General features: G+C 44.3%; 1 protein-coding gene across 2 annotated transcripts in view; it reads left to right on the top strand.

Moving 5' to 3' along the window:
- Nucleotides 1-222: 222 nt before the first annotated feature.
- ca10a (carbonic anhydrase Xa) overlaps nt 223-18,261 on the top strand; it is a 216,834-nt gene continuing 198,795 nt past the window's right edge. Inside the window, exons 1-2 of one of the 2 annotated variants that reach the window (XM_061028206.1) lie at nt 223-282; nt 376-844. In XM_061028206.1, the coding sequence (XP_060884189.1) occupies nt 784-844 (61 nt within the window). In that variant the 5' untranslated portion in view covers nt 223-282; nt 376-783. Of the gene's footprint in view, nt 845-18,261 lie in introns of both variants that reach the window. The other variant, XM_061028205.1, reaches the window with a different exon arrangement.

Here is an 18,261-nt window from a genome sequence, read left to right on the forward strand (position 1 = left end):
ATACCACCCCCCCCCCCCCCCCCCCCCCCCACACACACACACACACACACACACTAAAAATACAACGAAAAAACAATAATATTTGAAAGTTGGAGAACTCTGCTGTAATGCATTAAACTCACATTGACTAATTTGCTTCGTTAAGCACTTGTAGCACTGTGAAGTCAACAAACTCGGGCTTTTATTTTGTCAGCCTATACAGGAAGTCGTAGTCTTGCTCCATTCAACTTGACACTAGTCCCTCGTAGTGACGGGCAGATCGGAGGCTCGCCACCTGGCGATGTGAGTTTCGGAGTTGCAAGGCGTCTCCAGGTGTTAGTCTGATCCCACAGCTGTTCATTAATCTGCCCTTTCTTCCTCCCTCCTGTCACGCAGAGACTTTACCGGAACCATCATGTGTGACTCCCCGCGGTGAGGACGGGACGCTCGCTCTGTGAGACTGCAGCGGATGGATGGACGTGTCCGTTCTAGGGCGCACCGGGATAATACAGTGAACTGACGGAGGATCAGTGTTCCACTCGGCTCTGTGTTATTTTTTTTTTCTGGAGTTCATCCTTTTTTTTTCCTCCATCTCTGGATTGTTACATTTAGTGGTGGGAACGTGCAACATTTATTCCTCCGGCTTTGATCACCTGCTATGTGTGTGGAGTGGAAAATACCTGGTGGAAGGTGTACAGCGGGATCCATCCTGGGAGGACAGCACATCTGCAACTGATACAGCCCCGTTTCTTGCTTATTTTCCTTTTTAATCTGTGCGTAATGTGCGTGGAATGAAGACAGAGGATGGATATATTTTGGGAAATATTGATAATTCTTCAAGCCAATCTTATTGTCTGCATATCAGGTGAGTTATGGGCGTCAGTGTTTTTTTTTTTTTTTTTTTTGCAGGTGCATAGGATAAAGAAGTACATGCATGATCTTTGACTTTTTTTGCATTATTTCAGTGTTAAGACTCAGCTGTGGGTGAGGGCTTTGGTTTGTGGAAGAAAATAATTCACAAGAAATGCGTCTCGGGGCGCGCTGTGGCAGGTGGAGAGAGAATTACACCCCAGTTTGTGCGCTTTGCATTAAACAATCCTGCTGTTTCAGTCTTGTTTTCCCGGGGATCTTTCAGTATGTGACTAAAGACGGTCTCCGTGTTGCCTGCGGGACTGGATTCGCAGCACTTCTGACGCACTCATGCCATGGGTGGGCTTTTAAACGCGAGCCAAAACGAATATGATAGATTTTTTTCTTCTTCTGTGTTTTCATGGCATCAGGGACACCTCTTGTCGCATCATCTATGTCACCATGAAGTCTCTCGGCTCCCAAAACAATTCAGTCGGTTATTATCAAATAAACAAGTTGTGCGCACCGGTGAGCGCGCGGTTCTCGTGCGCTGGGCTGAGCGGATGAGGCGCGGTAGTGGGCTCGGCTCTGTGTGCGCCGAACAGGCAGATGCGTCCGAGCCATCTGCGCTTTTCAACAGAGCAATGCATCCCCTCACTTTACCGTGTGTCATTGAATGCAACACTTTGTAACAGTCCGATTTTACACCTTGCCTCTTCTTCCTGCTGCAAATTGTGCACGTGTCCAAGTGTCGTTAAAACCCAGTCAGTGGTTCAACCCTAAAAACAGGTCAGCAGTAGCTGAATTTGAGGATCAAGATGGTATTGGACTGTTTGTCAGTAATGTAGAGTTCAATGACTGAACAAAGAGGGATTTGCATAGGTGTTTGCCTGAGACGTAAATCAGGGAATTCACTGCATTCATATTGATACATGGTGCGTCATCCGCTGGATTTACGCACTAGATGCAACTTTATTGTGTTTGCTTTACGCACGTCAGTCTGTCCTCTTTCCTCTGCACCTCCTCGGCCCTCAGGTTTTTAGTGAGGAGTGTGTGACAAGACCCCGACGTCACCCCGAACCACACCTTCCAGTTTTGATTGGTTTAACCTGAAGCAAATGTTTTAGTGGAGGTCAGCACACCAGGAAGGAGATGATTGTGTCCTTTTGGCGAGTTTTATTCAGTATATGTGTATGACGTTGTGTTGAATAAACGCTGGTCTGACAGCTTCAGGTAGGCTCGACCAGTGAGCTCTGAGGTGTGGTAATTCGTCAACACTTTTCATCTCGGCAGCAGTTTCCTGTTGACACGTTTCAAACCAAACTTTATCAGAATGAAGCCAGATAACAAAAGAGCAGTGCGACGGACTAAAGAACAAGTGGAAGATCATTTAATCTCTAAATTAATATCCCTTCATATCTCACTCTCTGCACATGCTCACTCAAAGGTCAGTGTATTTATCATCTGAATTACACCTCTCAGCCTGCTGAATAATCTCTGTGAGGTCTCCTGGTGTTCTGCTGGGAACAATCTGAAGCCTGAGACAATATCATCTTGGTTTCGGTTAGAGATTTGACATTTTCTAAAAGTCTACATTCATAGCTGGAGTGGACTCAAAATAAAGTGTGCAGTATGTAAATGTAATCCCAGATTTCTGATTTGTAATCTGAACAGATTTGACTGTTTAACGCAGCGCTTGAATATTTCGCTCATTTTAAATTCAGCACAAACACCGTTCACACCAAACCTCCGTGAGTCTCATGTTTAGCTCTGTATGGTGCCAGCTCTTGTTGCCGACTGCTTTGTTAAAACAAGTCATTTTTAGTCATTTTTTTTAATCCTTCAACCAGAGGACAGATTTTAACAAGCCAGAGAGCTACAGTTGGCGGCAGCTCGGCTTGCAGCCCCTCAAACGCCAAGGATAAACAATTTTCTAGTTAAAACTGCATGATTCTGTGTTTTTAACCCATTTTAATGACTTGGGCTTTTTGTTTTGGTGATTATTCTGGGCCCATGTCTGCAGAAAAGCGTATATCTTTTTAAAGCCCTTGCGAGGAGTTTTTTTTATCAGGTTATGAAGCAGACTGAAATTACAACTAATGTCAAAACAAAGATTACGAAAGCAAACAGAACCGCCAGCTTTAGATGTATAGTTTCTGTGATGTAATCTTTCATGTCTGAACGTGCTGCCACAGGGTATAGGAGTCAGGCTAAGCATTTTCTGGAAAAATCTTAATGAGCATTTTTCATACCAAAATTCACTCTGAGGGATCTGTTTGACTGTTAAAGCGACATTATGGACGAATTCAGTTTGATGCAAAAAACACTCATAAGCCATTTTCACATATGCACTCTGGATAATATCTAGATAATTACAGGAGGACCGCTCCGCAGATTCTCCTGACCTAGCTGTTCACATATGTTCCTCACAGCGGGGGACTATGTGCTGTTTACATCTGCGCAATCAAACATTATCAACAAGGCAAGATTAGCAAAGTCATGGAGATGCATCAGTTTGTCCACAGGGGGCGCCACAGAAAACATTCCTCACCGGCGCTTTAATGTAAACATACTTTTTGTTACTGTTTTTCCCTGTTTAATCACCACTTGTTAATTTGGAGATGTTTGCAGATCAGTGATCTCCTCAGAAGGTCATTCTGAGTCTTGCTTTGTAAGGTTTTGTAAGGAGATGCACCGATCCACTTTTTTCCAGTTTTCGATCCGATTCAGATACATATGTACCGATACCCATACTGCATCGGTAACACGTGCTATTGTTGTTGTTTTTATGTCTGAGGCTACACAAAGCTGTAATAAACCCGGTAATTGCATTATGCTGGCTTCACATACAAACAGGAAGCAGCAACACATTTCAGGTTTTCAAATTAAAAGTTTGAATCTGAAGTGTAAGAATTGAACTATCGGTCAGACAGGTGGAGCTGTTCCATCTCGCCTGAACGTCGTCATGGAGACGGTTTGTAAACACTTCTTACAGTTCAGTGTGAATGTTTTCAAAGCGAGACTGTACGAGCTGAGAAGGTTTAAAGCGTCCAACCATCTTTCTTGATCGGTGACGTGGATCGGCGCCGTCAGTGCGATACATACATTTTGTCGATATCAAACCTGATACCGTTATTAGATCGGATCGGTCCCATCTCTACTTTTGTTGCTTTTCATTTCTTTGGCTTGATTGAGTTTTTGCTCAAAAAACGATCTATGTGGTGAAGTCTCCGCCATGCTTCTACTTGTCTGTGTGTCTTCTGCCCTTCTTGTTTGAGTCACATTGATGGTGACATTTTCTTTTGATGATGCTTGGAGGATAAATGTTTCATTATCACCATTCCTTATTGTTTTAATAATCTATTAAACAGGATGACATTGATCGTTTGAGAGTTCTGATGTAGCTTAAACTCCGGTTAGAGTTCAGAAATGTACAGGACTGATGATGCAGCTGAATCACACTTGAAGGCAGGCTATTATCTTGCATGGTTGAGCCTGGATTGTGGACATGAAAGTCTCCTTAGTGCCAGCCAAGTCTCTAATCTGTGATGTAATCAAGAGGCAAAGCCTGGCGTCGCTCCAACGGCAGCGAGCAGGAGCCCGACTCTGTGGGCACAGTGACAGACCCCTCGGGGGATTTTCTGCAGAGAAGGAGCTACAGCCGTTTTTCTAAAGCAATGTCTGACACTGTGGCTCCGGACGGTCGGACAAAATCGAAACGCTCACACCCAAACACTGCCATAGTCTCTATTATTCTTTAAGGGGGGGAAATGAAATATAATGTGTCCACAGATTCACCGAGTTGGACTGTGTGTTTCATCTTGAGTCCAGTTTTAAAGTCTACATTTTCTGACATTTTGGCAAATTTGAACCATTAAAAGTAGAACCGCCCCATGAAGGTCCAGAAGACCCTGTCCACTCTTATTTGGTCAGTTAAACCAGGGGTTCTCAAACTCTTTTAGACCATGGACCCAGTTCAGGTGAGACATTTTTCCAAGGACCCCCTCATTATCATAACATTGATAAGCATATATTAATACTATAATAATGATAATAATAATAATTTCAATGATACAGCACACTTTTACAATTGTTTGTCATTTATTCCACGGACCCCCAAGCTATGGTTCGCGGACCCCACTTTGAGAATCACTGAGTTAAACCTCTGCACTCGGTGTACACAGAACAAAATGTAAGAGCAGCAGCATCCCCATCCCTTAGTTCAGCGTTAAGCAGCATTCAACACGCGGCTGATTTCAGCTTCAGAGCTCTCGGCCTCTGTATCCGGTCAAATCTGGTAAACATCCTTCATAAAGCTGACGTCAGTGTTTCGATGAGGCTCACTGATGGGGCTTCTTGGATTGTGAGCTCCGCTGCTGCTAACTGTAGCGCTAGTTAACAAGAATCCTTCATGTAGTAAATGTAGTTAAAGATGTCAGTGATGTAAATTGAAGCAGTGACGGGGCTTTCTTTCTGTGCAGCGTCTGCAGCCCTGCTTGCATGCACACTGTCCCGCAGCGTGGATGTTTGTGTCTGTCACTCATTGTCACGGCATTGTTGTTAATAAAACAGTACATTTTAAAAATAAAAGTCACAAACAAAATCGTCTTTCGGGCTAGATACTTTAAGCGAGGTGAGAGCTCAAAGACGACGTTTCACACAGATCTTTATTTTACAAACTGCAGCGTCTAAATCAGCGCTGGATCTCCTTTCTCATTTGGCTGTAAGTCCAAATCTTCCCAAAGGGGGCGAAGTTACATTTGTTTTAGGTCCCAGTGCAGTTGCCATTGTTTCCATCTGAACATGAGGTGGGGGGAGGAGACTTCACGTGCTGTTGCCTCCGTTCGCCTAAGTTCTCCATGGTTGCCTTGTTTAGTCATTTTCGCAGCTCCGTCGACAGCCATGAAAGAGGGAACCCCTACATGTGTTCCTTTGTTGCGAAGAACATGCACTGAACGCGTTTGTTTTGAAGGTGTTGTGTTGATTAAGTGTCCGACAACATTACAGAAAGTAATCGAGACATTTTTCCCTGTGAAGGTCTTTTGTTACATCGATTTCTTCCAAGCCAACACGCCAGACTCCATTGAGAAATCAGTCTTTTTCATTTGCAGAACCTGGGAGTTTCTGGTCGACCCCTGTCCATCTCGTTTGTATTTCTGTGGACATTTTTGGGGGCGATATGTTGCTGCAGGATGTTTTTTTATTTTATTTTTTTGAAAGTTGAAGTCTTTAATGTTTGCAGCACCAGACCCTGAATTCCACTCAAGCGTATTAGTTTGAAGGCAGAAAAGTGTAGTGTCATGAGACCAGAGGTCGGGGGTCAGGGGGAATGGGGCTTGAGGTCTCATTTCCTGCAACATTTGGATTGTTTGCCCTCCCTGTAAATTAAAAACCTCCTCTACGGTGGCCCTGCAGGACTGATGTTAATGTAGGGTCAATCTCATTTAGGGTTTAAGTCAATATCTTTTATTTCCCCCGGGCTGAGCACCAGAAAAACAAAGACTGTGGTTCCTTGTTTCCTGTCGTTGTTTGTGATAAGTTTAAGTAAATGTTGGGTCCTTTGCTTATGAGAAAGGGTTTATGAAGTCCTCTTTGATAAGTCCTTGTTCTGCCCATCCTACAGGCGTGAGATAGAGGGGAGTAATCATCTCTCCTTTTGGTGTCATTTCATTAAATATTGCTTATTATAAGCCGTGCTTTCATGGTTATCTGACAATGCTCCTTTGATGTTCCTTATAGAGCGTTTGAAGTTGAACCTCCCCCTCAGCCTCTACATTAATCCGTAATGTGTGTTTCATCTGGAACATGTGATCGTTGGACGGAGCTCTAATGTATATTTCATTCCACTGATAATTACCACCAAAACAAGAGCAGCAAATAAATTATGAGCTGCAGGACTTACGGTCCGACTCTGCGTTTTCTTGCCGACGACACTGAAATATAATCTAATAATAGCCACGATGGAGGAAGCCTCATGAGTAATGCATGCTGATGGTTTTCCACATATCTGTGTACATGGTAGTCCACTGGGACAGTATGTACATTCGTAATGAAAAATATACAACAGGGACATGGATTAAAAGCAGGGCCGGACTAACACACTATACAGACGAGGGGCATGAGCAAGCTGTTGGCCATTGGCCCCCTGAGTTTCCTGTACTCCTAAATAAATCAGGTTTATCACAAAGGTGGGTTCAGATCAGAAAGAACAACCAGGGATTCTTTTTAGTCACCATTATTTAGTGGGGGACATTGACTGTCGAGCAGAATCTAACGTCATGTTGATGAAGTGATGGAAGTACGGTCGCGAGTCTGTATATTGTGTTTTATTTTGAAATTGACCGGCTGCTTTGTGCGTAACCTTTTCCGACTTCCTGTCTGGGTTGTTTCATTCTGTCCAGCTTGACGCGTGCTCTGTCGGAAATAGACCCGGAGCGTATTTGAAACGGAGCAGAGCGTAGCGATGCTGGTGGCACGCTGAGATGGACTGCGGCGCTCGCTGTGCAAATAGGAACATGGACTAGAGTGGCAGCGAACGGCGGCATGTTGAGCAGCGCTAACGGGCCACAGCGTGCACAAAGTATGTGGAATTGGCAGTTAGAAGCAGGAGCTTAAATGATAGTTTAGTGTGTCTTGCATTGATTTAGTCTGAGTTTCAGCTTCTTAACATTTACAGCCTCACTTTATTTAGCTTGTTGTTAATGAAGACAGGTCTTTATTACCCATAAGTACGAGCTCAACTGTCGACCAATCATAGTTCCTTCAGGCAGGATTGTTACTCCAATGACCGAATCAAAGACGAGAAACTCAGACTAAGCAGGCTCACAGAAGAGTCTGGCTGTTTCAGATATTCCAGAGAAAAAAAAGAGAATATTGATTTCTTGTGGGCTCCAGTCGTGGCGAGATCTATAAAGACTTGTTGTGTGTGCTTTTACACAGTTTATTTCTTTTATGGCAAGAGGCCAGAGCAGGAAAACACTGTCGTAGAGCTGTGTCTGAGCACACATTCACTTCTCCTCTATTACACTTTCTTTATTTGTCCTGCAGCGTTGGTTTGCCTCTTCAGGCCGGATGTGCTCCAAAAAGCCGGTTCTAAACAGAATTTGACATAATGTGCCAGGTAAACAGTTTTGTCTGCTGCTCTCCATCTGTCAGACACAGAAAAGCCTTTTTTTATTTTACTCCTCGGCTCTGCCTTCACATGTCCTCACTAGAAACCCTCGTCTCCTCACACTGTGACAGATTGGCGTAAAAAGGACTGCTTCCTTTTCTTTCTGCCTTTTTCATTGAATGTTCCTCCTAGACCAAGAAGCAAAACCTGCAGAAAAGAGGCGAGATGATTTATATTTCTTTTTTTTTACATGAAACAGCTTGTTTGGAAAATTAAAATGGTTGGATAGCAGATGAGTCTGCAAGCCAAACAACAATTCAGAAATTGTGCAGAAAACTCCTGAAAAACTCCTGCAGGAGGTTCTGCATGTCTGCACGTAAAGAGACTGATTTGCAGAACGTCCGACTGAGCTGATGCGAGAACGCAGCAGGATATAATCAGGAGAATTCACCTCGAGCCAACAGGAGAGGCTGGTGACGTTTATATCCTGTGAACAGTGCACCGTGCACAGACTGTAATACACGTGGCCGCTACCATCTCCGTGCTCTAATGAACCTGCTGCATTATGTTTCCTGTTCTCCAGTATGTTCTTCTCCACTCTTTAGTTCAGATTGTGATTCTGTTCAACTACACGTAGCATTGACAGAAAGACAAATATTCTCATTATAGCGTCATATATAGAGGACTCTGTTACTTTGTCTGCGTTGTCCTTTTCACCTCATGTTTCTCCTCAGGAGACCACGCCTCCTATTGGATAGTCTCCTGCTGTGAGGTGCATGTGTGAACAATCAAATCAGGATCATTTCAGGGGCTTTCCTCCTGAAATTATATAGATATTTCATTTCATTTCATCAAGTTAATTTGTGAAAACAGCTATATTGTACTTTACCCGTTCTGCTCCAATATGAAGCCTACTAGTGCCTTTCTTACTGTATTGGTCCTCCTCTCGTTGGATCATAAAAGTGACTTCTGACCATCTCTGCACAAAACACACCTCACGTTTCTGGCTGTAAATGGAAGTGGTGGTGTGGAGGTACATGGTGTCCTGTTCAAAGATGGCCTGTGACCCTTGTTCTACTTTTGTTCCCAGTGGTCATGTCGGGCTGTTTCCAGTGTTTGTTAACTGTGTAGTCGGGGGTCCTTCTCATTGTTCCACTGCACTCACATGTGATGTCATACTCCTGTCTAGCCGTCGTGCTTCACCAGTTAAAATATTTGGATGTTGACGGAGTTCAGAATGGCTCCTTCTTTGTCGTCTGAAACTGAATCTGAATCTGTCTGTCCTCCCGGCACACTTGGACTTCCTGTTTACTTATTGTTGCTCAAACCTGAACCAGCCTTCCCTTCTCACCTGCATGTTACCTGTTACCAGTCTGACTGCCTACCTACCGGTTAGCTTTCCTCTGTACAGTAAATGATAGAATTGAACCGGTCTGCAGGCGTCCACCTGCACTTGGTTGCTTCCCCTGCTGCCTTTGCTCAGAATGTGGTTATACCAAGAGGCAACCTCTGGTCTTGAAAAATGAAGTCAAATCAGAAGTGCAAAATCCTGCAGTTCATCGAGCGTCCACTAGAGGCTGGCTCCAGAAGTCACATACACACCACAGCCAAAAAAAAAAGTTTTTACAGCATAAATAAACGTGTTTACAGCCTGGTACAAAAAACAAATAGGTCTGATTAGTTATTGTTATTCCCAAACTGATTAGGATCCTCCTAAAGAGGTTTTCCAGGCACGCCCAACGGGGAGGAGACCCCGGGGTAGACCCAGAATACGCTGGGGGATTAAATATCCCGTCTGGACTGCCAACGCCTCGGAATCCCTCTGGAGGAGCTGGAAAACTTTGCTGGGGAGAGGGAAGTCTGGGTTGACATACTCCGCCTGCTGCCACCGCGATCCGACCTCGTATAAGTGGAGCAAAATTGATGGATAGTTATTGTCATCACTGGCACACACTTGGCGGGGGGTGAATATTTATTTAAAACTGCTCTGTTTTTATGAACGATACGTCTTATCCATAGTTAGGCACGTAGCTGACATGATTGACAGGTGGGCGCGATGTAACGGTTCATCTGGAGGCTTAAAACCCGCCTCAGCTCCAGCTCTCAGCCTGTCGTTAGGTTGACTGAAAGTTAGGCTGAGACAGGATTTCCAACATGGTGGCTGCAGGAACAGACGGGTGACGTCACTCAGGCTTCAAATATTAATATTTAGTCGATGGGTTGTATTACCATAGAAAATCATATGCTCATTGATAAACTTTTTTTAAAGATATTGACGGATTACTTTTGTCACATGAATCTTGTGTGCAAACCAAAAATAAAAAATAGGATTTTAGTCCCAAAAGAAAGAAGTTGAAAATGCAGCTTGAGAGCAAAGCGTCCTTACCTTAAATCACGACTTTGTGCCTAATTCTGATTTATGATGCAGGTTTAAAAACACAATGCAGCTTTTTCTGAGTTGCTTCTTTGCAAAGCATAAACAGGAATTTATCTTCAGTTCATATAAATTAAAACATCCCGCTGACAACTGCAGCAGTCTGCCTGTTTCAACTTCACCTGCGTCCTTTCTGCTGCTGCCATGACAGAAGGTGATGGTGCGCTATCTGTAATGATCAGTACGCTAACAAATAGACTTCAACAGATTACACGAGTCTTTCTTTAAATGAAACCGAGAAAGAGTTTTCACTCCCGTCAGGACCTAGATGTTTAAAAGTTCTGAAAGCAGCTGAAATGACTTAATTTTCTCTCCAAGAGAAAAAAGCTACATTCATTCATTCTGCTTAAAGAATGCCTTCATGCCTAATTCTGATTTATGACGCGTGCTCTGATACACAATGCAGCTTTTTTTCTGTTGTTTTTCTGCAGAGCATAAACAGGCGTGTTTCCTTTGTTCATTGAACTCGAGATGTCGGCTCGCCGTGCAGAAGCCGACTCCTGTACGTCAGCTGCATTCCTCCGGCACAGCTGTTTTTTTTATTTCTCTTGCTCGTCTCTTGTGCTGCTTTGACAACCTGTAAGGAGCTCAAGAGTGCTTTTACTTGTTAAACTTATTCTCCTCTTTCTTCCTCTCTACTTCATCCATTCTGTGTGTTTCCTTTTCTGCCCCGTGGAGCCGACGCTGAAATGGAATTTACGCTTGCAGAACATGTTTGATTGGAGTGCTGAAAGTTTATAAAATTCAATACTGAATCTAGCTGTAGAAGAAGAAGGGAAATTGCAAAGGCGGTAATAGAGTCCCCACCTCATGCATTACTTTAAAACATTTTCAAAACAAGTCGCGCAAGCCGAGAGTTGGCTCCGAGGCAAAGTAATATCAACACCTGATTGCTGCCAGGGACGGAGGCACATTAGCGGCCCCGCTTCTCCTGCTGGACCTCATTTTAGGAGCGACTGTGACCAGCGCAGACAATCAGAGGCTACCTTCAGAGCAAAACGTGGCCTGAGGGGAGCTTAGGAATTTAAATGGGATGATGAAATCACAGGGTTGGGGCCTTTGGTGTATTCGTGACACTAACACGTGTCTCCAGCAGCCGGCCATATGCCAGCAGGCAAACAGCGGTGTAACTAAGGACGCCTGCAATCAGTCCCCGCTCCGCTCTGAGCCGACACAGCTCATGTAGCAAACCCCAGCGGCACATGGTGCCTGCAGTGTGATGCCGCTTGAATCTCTGCCCACACACTAATGCATGGCCGTCTGGTCAGTGTCAGTGTGTGTGTGTGTGTGTTTGTCAGTATGTGTGTGCTTGAGTGGGTCGTGACCTTTTGCTACACTTGTGAGCCAAGCGGTTTGAGTTGTGGGAGTCATTTTGATTGGTCTGCAAGACTACTACAGCTGAGCAGGATTCATTCAGATTTTATTTGAATGAAGACGTATCGGGTGTGAAATGTTCTCATGAAATCAGAAGTTTTTCAAATCTGTTCTTCAATCAGTCAAGGTTTCCTTTTCAACATTTGTTAGTATCCAATATTTAAAAAGAACTCCAAACTATGTGATTCATTTGAGATCAGTCTTTAGCTTCTCTTGAGTTTTGGTGCAGTTCCACTTTCCCCCAATCTCCACATACTCTGTGCGCGCCCGGTCCGTCAGCGCCACAGTTTTGCTCCGTTGGAGGGGCGTGCCCCCCCGCTCCACTGGATCTGTTTCTTGAAGGTGAGCGCAGCCATGAGCAGCTGTACTCGCATCACAGGAGAACTACAAGATCATGCAGGAATAAAGAGAAAGACATGGTAACAGCATTTTGCTTTGTCTTTCTGAGGCGCCCAGGGAGTGGAAATTGGGGGTTAGTTTTTACCACCTGTGCAGTACCTACACTCTGATGAACTGGTGTAGTAGTGCTGGGTAATTAATGACGTTTGAGAAGGTGTTTTAGACCAGGAGTCGCAGTTAGGCGTAGAGAAGTTAGTCCGCTGCGTGTGTCATCATTTCAGTTTGTGGGTCCTGGTCAGGTTTGCAGTCAACAGTTTCAGTCGAGAACACTTGATTCATCTCGACTTTCCTGCCTCCATCTCTGTCCTGAAATAAAATAATATCAGCTTTAACCAGCTTTGTAAGGAGACAAACTGCTGCACATGTAGGTCTGGTTTTCACAGTGAATGATGCTGCATAGCTGAAGTCCTGACGGAGAAATGGCCACTTGTTCAAATGCTTCACTTAAAGGAGCAACATGTGACACTTCCGGGACTCATTCCTTCATCAGTTTTAATCAGTGATTTAACGATGTGCAGGAGATCTCCCCTTTACTCCCCAAACATATAAAAACAATAAAAAGATAATGTGAAGCATTTCCAGGAAAAAAAAACAAAAAAACACTTCAGGCTGTGTGATGAGGGAGCTGCTAGCTGAGCTGCACGTACAACCATGTAATGACCAAATGTCACATTTTTTGTCCATTTCCTCATCTCTGTAGGATCAGAGGAGTTCACGTTCACTTTTTGGGGGCAACACAATCCACTTTTTGCACCTGCAGCTCAAACAATGCTTCGCAGTTGGACTGGGTATATTTTCCCTCTTGTTCCTCAAATGCTGGCAAAAAAACTTCAGACTATCTAGCTGTTATTGTTTCTGTCATTTGAATAGGTGCTCAACTTCATCATGTTTAGTTAAGTTGTCTAAAGCTTTTTAATATTGATGTAGATTTAGTTGCAGTTCCCCATTGAGATCATTTAGTTGTCAGCCCTTTGAAATTTAATTGGGATTGGGAATTAAGGGTTAATTTCAGATAATTGAAATCTATAACCTGTCCACACAGAGTCTAGCCATGCGTGTCATTATTATGTGTGTTTGTGTGTGTGTGTGTGTGTGTGTAAGCGAGAGAGAGAGAAAGTGACCACCTTGCCCGTCCCCAAGCAGCCGCAGCTCATCACATCTGCTGCTCAGGAATCTGAAGTCTATCAGCCAGCTGGAGTGAGACGACCTCCACGCCAGCTGTAATTTACCACAGGGAGATGGGATGGGGAGTGAGTGTGTGTGTGTGTGTGTTTGTGTGTCTGTGTGTGTATTTGTGAAGGATTGACGCAGCCAGAATGAGCAAAATGAGTAAGAGTGTGACAGGGACTGGCAGGGAGGACAGGCTGCTGTGCTGCCACCGCTGATATGGAAGCATTTTACTGCAGGTGGACGGTGAGAACCAATCAGAAGGCAGCGTTGCCCGCTTCATACGACAGCTTCATCCAAGTGCCCCAATTCACCATTCACCCACCGCACACAGGCCTCGTCAGGGAAGCCAAATCTGCAGCTGCTAATCTGATAATCCTGTGCAGATGTGTGGCCTGCAGCAGAAATAGAAACACAGAGTGCGTGTGTGTGTGCGTGTGTGTGCGTGTGTGTGTGTGAGTGAGTGTGTGTGAGTGTGTGTGAGAAGGGTGCACAGTAAGTGAGGGTGTTCTACAGTAAGTGGGCGGGTGATACAGAGATGCAGGGAGCTGGTGTTTATCCCGTTCCTCTCTCTCTCTCCCTCTCTCTCTCTCTCTCTCTGACTGTAGCTGTTGGTTTTGCCGTGTCACCACTTCTGGAAGAATCCGCCCGGTGTTTACATAATCTGCAGAAGGTGTAACACAGCAGGAGTACTCTGTTTGGTAAACCAGATGATTTTATTACATTTTTAGCATTAGGACAGGCCTACATAGAAGTGATAGTTTACAATCTCCTGTGATTGGACTGTAATTCTCTAAATCCTACCCATAATTAAAACATATATATGTTTGCTGGAATGTAAATTATAAGTAAAAAGGAAATGAAGGAGAATGAAAACAATGCAGCAGTGATATATTAAATGCTTCACATGTTAGACTGATGGTCAGATACTGTATCTCCTTCGCATGGACCTCTGTGTGCTTTAAAATATTACAAATGAAGATGCTCCTCGTGTGATTTTTGTTTTGGGCTCTGGATTTTACAATTGTTAAGTGTCTTTCTACCCCCCCTCCTCCCCCTGCTTGCTGCACACCTGAGTGATTTGGAGTGGCAGGGTGCAGAGGAGCTCAGTCACTCACACGCAACCCCGGGCAGAAAGTGAAGAGCTCTTTTGCTCTCCTGGGTTTTTGTTCTCTCTTTTCCATCCATCCATCCATCAACCATCCATTTTCCTCCGCTTATCCGAGGTCGGGTCGCGGTGGTAGCAGGCGCAGTAAGTCAACCCAGACTTCCCTCTCCCCAGCAACGTTTTCCAGCTCCTCCTGGGGGATTCCGAGGCGTTCCCAGGCTAGACGGGATATATAATCCCTCCAGTTCTCTCTTTTCCCAATTAGATATTTTTATACTCATGCATGATTAGATTTCTGGGTTTTGTTGTTTTAATTTTGGCTGGAGATACCCTTTAGTCCTACTTTCGGGTGACTTTTTTTTCAGTAGCTTAGTCTTTCTTAGGTAGTTTTAGGGGTAGGTGCTGAGAGAAACAACCCAGTGCCAGTGTCCAACGTTTAAAACATGGAGAGTTGGGAAGGTGCTGAGCTGATGACGCAACGAGTCGTCACTCTCAGCTCCTCCTCCTTTAATAACCTTAGCGTATCTGCGCCCCGCCTCGCACTTGCCGCCTCTGCATGCTGGAAAAAAAAAAAGTTCAATTTGGCCGATGCTGTGCTCCATGACATCACCTCCACGCGTCCAATAGGAGGGAACATCACATCACAACCAACAGCGTCCCACTTTACTGAACTCTAGTTTAAAGACCTACCTGGACACCTGGAGAGAAATTTGTATTTTTTGTAAAACAAAAATGGCCAACACTTTGGGGGAACCAGGTGTTGAAAGCAGATTTAAATCCCCCTCCTCCTTTCTGCAGAGTGCAGATTGCACTCAGGTGTGCAGCAGGCAGAGAGAGGAGGAAGAACCAGAGAGGGGGAGACAACATACATGAATGATTTATGAGTAATTGGGGTTTGGTTCTGCTAAGGCAGCAGAAGTAGTTAGGTTTAGGAAAAAAAAAAACATGGTTGGGGTTAAAAAAAATAGCTTACTTACTCACATACATCATGCAAACTAACGCATCACCAGTTTTGTAGTCGAGTCACCAAACCTTGAGTAAAAATTGAACATCTAGTCCCCAGTGGTCTAGTCCTAGTCTGAGTCTGGTTCACCTGAGCCCAAGTCTGAGTCAGCTGTTCACAGTAACATATAGAGCAAAATAATGGAGCTGATCTTGTCCCTGTTGTTTGCATGCTGTAAGGCACGCTGTTACAATGTCCTTCTGCTGTGTCCCAGGTTTCAGGCTGTATTGACACAGACAATCTGACAAATCCTCACTGCTTGTGATTGTTTAGAAACTGAAACGACAGTGGAAAGACCAAATCCAGGAAGTTAGGAAGTATTTCGATGTAAAAACATGGCCACCCCAGGATTGTTGGGGTTATAAAGGTGAATGTACTGTAAGAGATCATTGTTGCCCTGTTGTCAACTCCTACAGTGTGATAGGTTGCATGACTCAACTCTGCTATGCAAAAAGGAAAGTGTTGTAAGTTTCTCAGTGTCCCCGTTCTGTGTTAAATAATGCTTGAATGACAAAGTGGTGTGAGCTGAGAGGGCACTGCAGTGTTCTCTATTCTTGGCTGCGTGTGTGTGTGAGCCGTTAAACACTGTGGTAAGCACAGTGTCTGCTCTCTGGCGCAGGTACACAAGGTTTTATGGCTTTCTGCTCAATAGGATCAGAGACCTGAGAGGACAAAGGTACTCACCTCCCCTAACACCCCACCCTCAATTATTGATGGCTGCCTCCTGCTCTCTGCTGCAACCTCTCCTTTCTCTCAACAGCAAACGAAATAAACAATTTCTTATTTTTTTCAAGAAGGGACAAAGTTTTGAAGAAGAGGAGTGGTGCAGAGGAGGAGGAGGACGAGGAGGGAAAACTGAGAGATTCAAGTTGATCCATAAAGACTCAGCCACTTCTCTCAGGCTTTGATGAGTACACCTCGGAAACCGTCCTGGTACACAATTAAAATCACACCCTCTGTCAGCAGTTTTAGGGAAAGTTGGGTCCACAGAGTTTAACTCAAGCCAGGCGCACACTGTGCAATCTCAGGCCGCCTCTGACACGACTCTTTTGGCGCACAACTAATTTTCGAAGTTGGCCAAAATTCAGCTTGATCGCAGGTTGTTTATCGTGCAGGGCACAGGAGGGCACGCCGGCCAATCACGGCACGCGCATGCTGATATTTTGTTTGTAACGAGTGCATACCAACACAATGAGAGCAGAGAAACAAGCCGATATTCCAACTTAAGTTTATTTTACTCTCTCTGATTGAGCCTGTGCAAACTGTGGAACAACTTATGAAATCACCATGGCAACAGCAGGCATTCCTGTTTGATGTTTTATGTTGTCTTCTCCCTCCTTTCTCGACAGATATGATTAAGAGTAACAGGAAAAGGCTACGGGCCTACAGCTGACAGGGAATTTAAGCTATGATTTAGATGCTAGTTAGTTTGTTGGTGAGTGTGTGTGTGCGTGTGATAAAGCGAGAGCTTGTTTGACTGTGTTTGTCTCTGAGCCATAAATATGATGCAACTGAAACATACAGAGGTCTGTGGCAGTATTCAAAATAAACTACATTGACAATTGACAATTATATGTCCTAAATATATGATTTAAAGGTCACATATTATGCCAAACACACTTCACCATGTTCCTCTAACACTAATCTGTGTCTCTAGTCCGTCTACAAACCCCCCAATGATGAGAAAAGTCCATCCTCTCCGTCTTCTGCCTGCTCCACTTTTCAGAAAATGTGTGCTCAAACAGGCCGTTTGGAGATTCTCCCTTCATGACATCACAAAGGGCAGTAACCCCTCCCCCAGGTGGGTGACACTCCCACAGCTAGGTGTTTGTTCTGCCCTCTGAGTCTGCCTTCTCACCGTAAACAATAGGACATGGAGCGAGAAAGCCCGAGCCACCCAAGCCCTTCCAGAGAGGGGGAGTGGTCAGACACAGCTCATTTACATTTAAAGGTACAGACACAGAAACAGCCTGTTCTGAGCAGGGCTGAAATAGAGGGGTTTATAGGCATGATCAAATACAGAATCAGAGTGAGCATTCAGGTCGTGCAGACAATCAGACTGTACAGTGTGAGCACATAATCTGTGACCTATTCAGTCACCCACACCTTTTTTTCAACCTACAGTGTACGCCCTGGACTGAGCTGATATTGGATGACTTAACCACTAGGCTAACGGAGCTCTGCATCGAGTAATGCAACATGAAACTGCTATATTTTGTCTTTTTACCCTTACTATTTATATGTTTTGGAGCGAACAGACCTATATGGATGATTCACCTCCCAGTAATACTGTGTGAGAATTATGAACACTCATGGGTCATCTTGAGAAACTGAATCATAAAGCGTGCCATGCTGCTCTGTGACCCAGCTGGAAAAAAAACATGTGTCAACTCTGGATCTCATGGACTGGTGACTCAAACCATAGACTATTGCAGGGTCAGTTAGTGTCCTTGAAAAGCTACTGTATCCAACCTTTGCTCATTTAGATACTTCTTACCACTTTATGCTGATGCTGTCACTCCTCTGTTTGCCTGGATATACATTTCTGTAGCATATAGAGTGTTAAAATGTTTCTCTCAGGTTTGTGAGCAGAATGTTAAATCGTGGATTTGCTGCTGCTTCCACCTTGTCAGTGTTTGTGTTTGAGCCAGAAAATCAGGGCAAACAGAGACTCTCTTTTAGTTTAGAACCTCGGAGAGAGCTGTCAGTCAAAGGGAACAAAACCCAAACACACCTCCACTCTCAATCGTCCTCCATCCTGCCTAATCAGTTTTTCCCAAACCCAGGACAGGAGGAGAGAAATTCAGACTTTACAGTTAGGAAAATTAATTAACATC

This window comes from Labrus mixtus, chromosome 21 (genome assembly GCF_963584025.1).
Source record: "Labrus mixtus chromosome 21, fLabMix1.1, whole genome shotgun sequence".
Taxonomy (NCBI): Eukaryota; Metazoa; Chordata; class Actinopteri; order Labriformes; family Labridae; genus Labrus; species Labrus mixtus.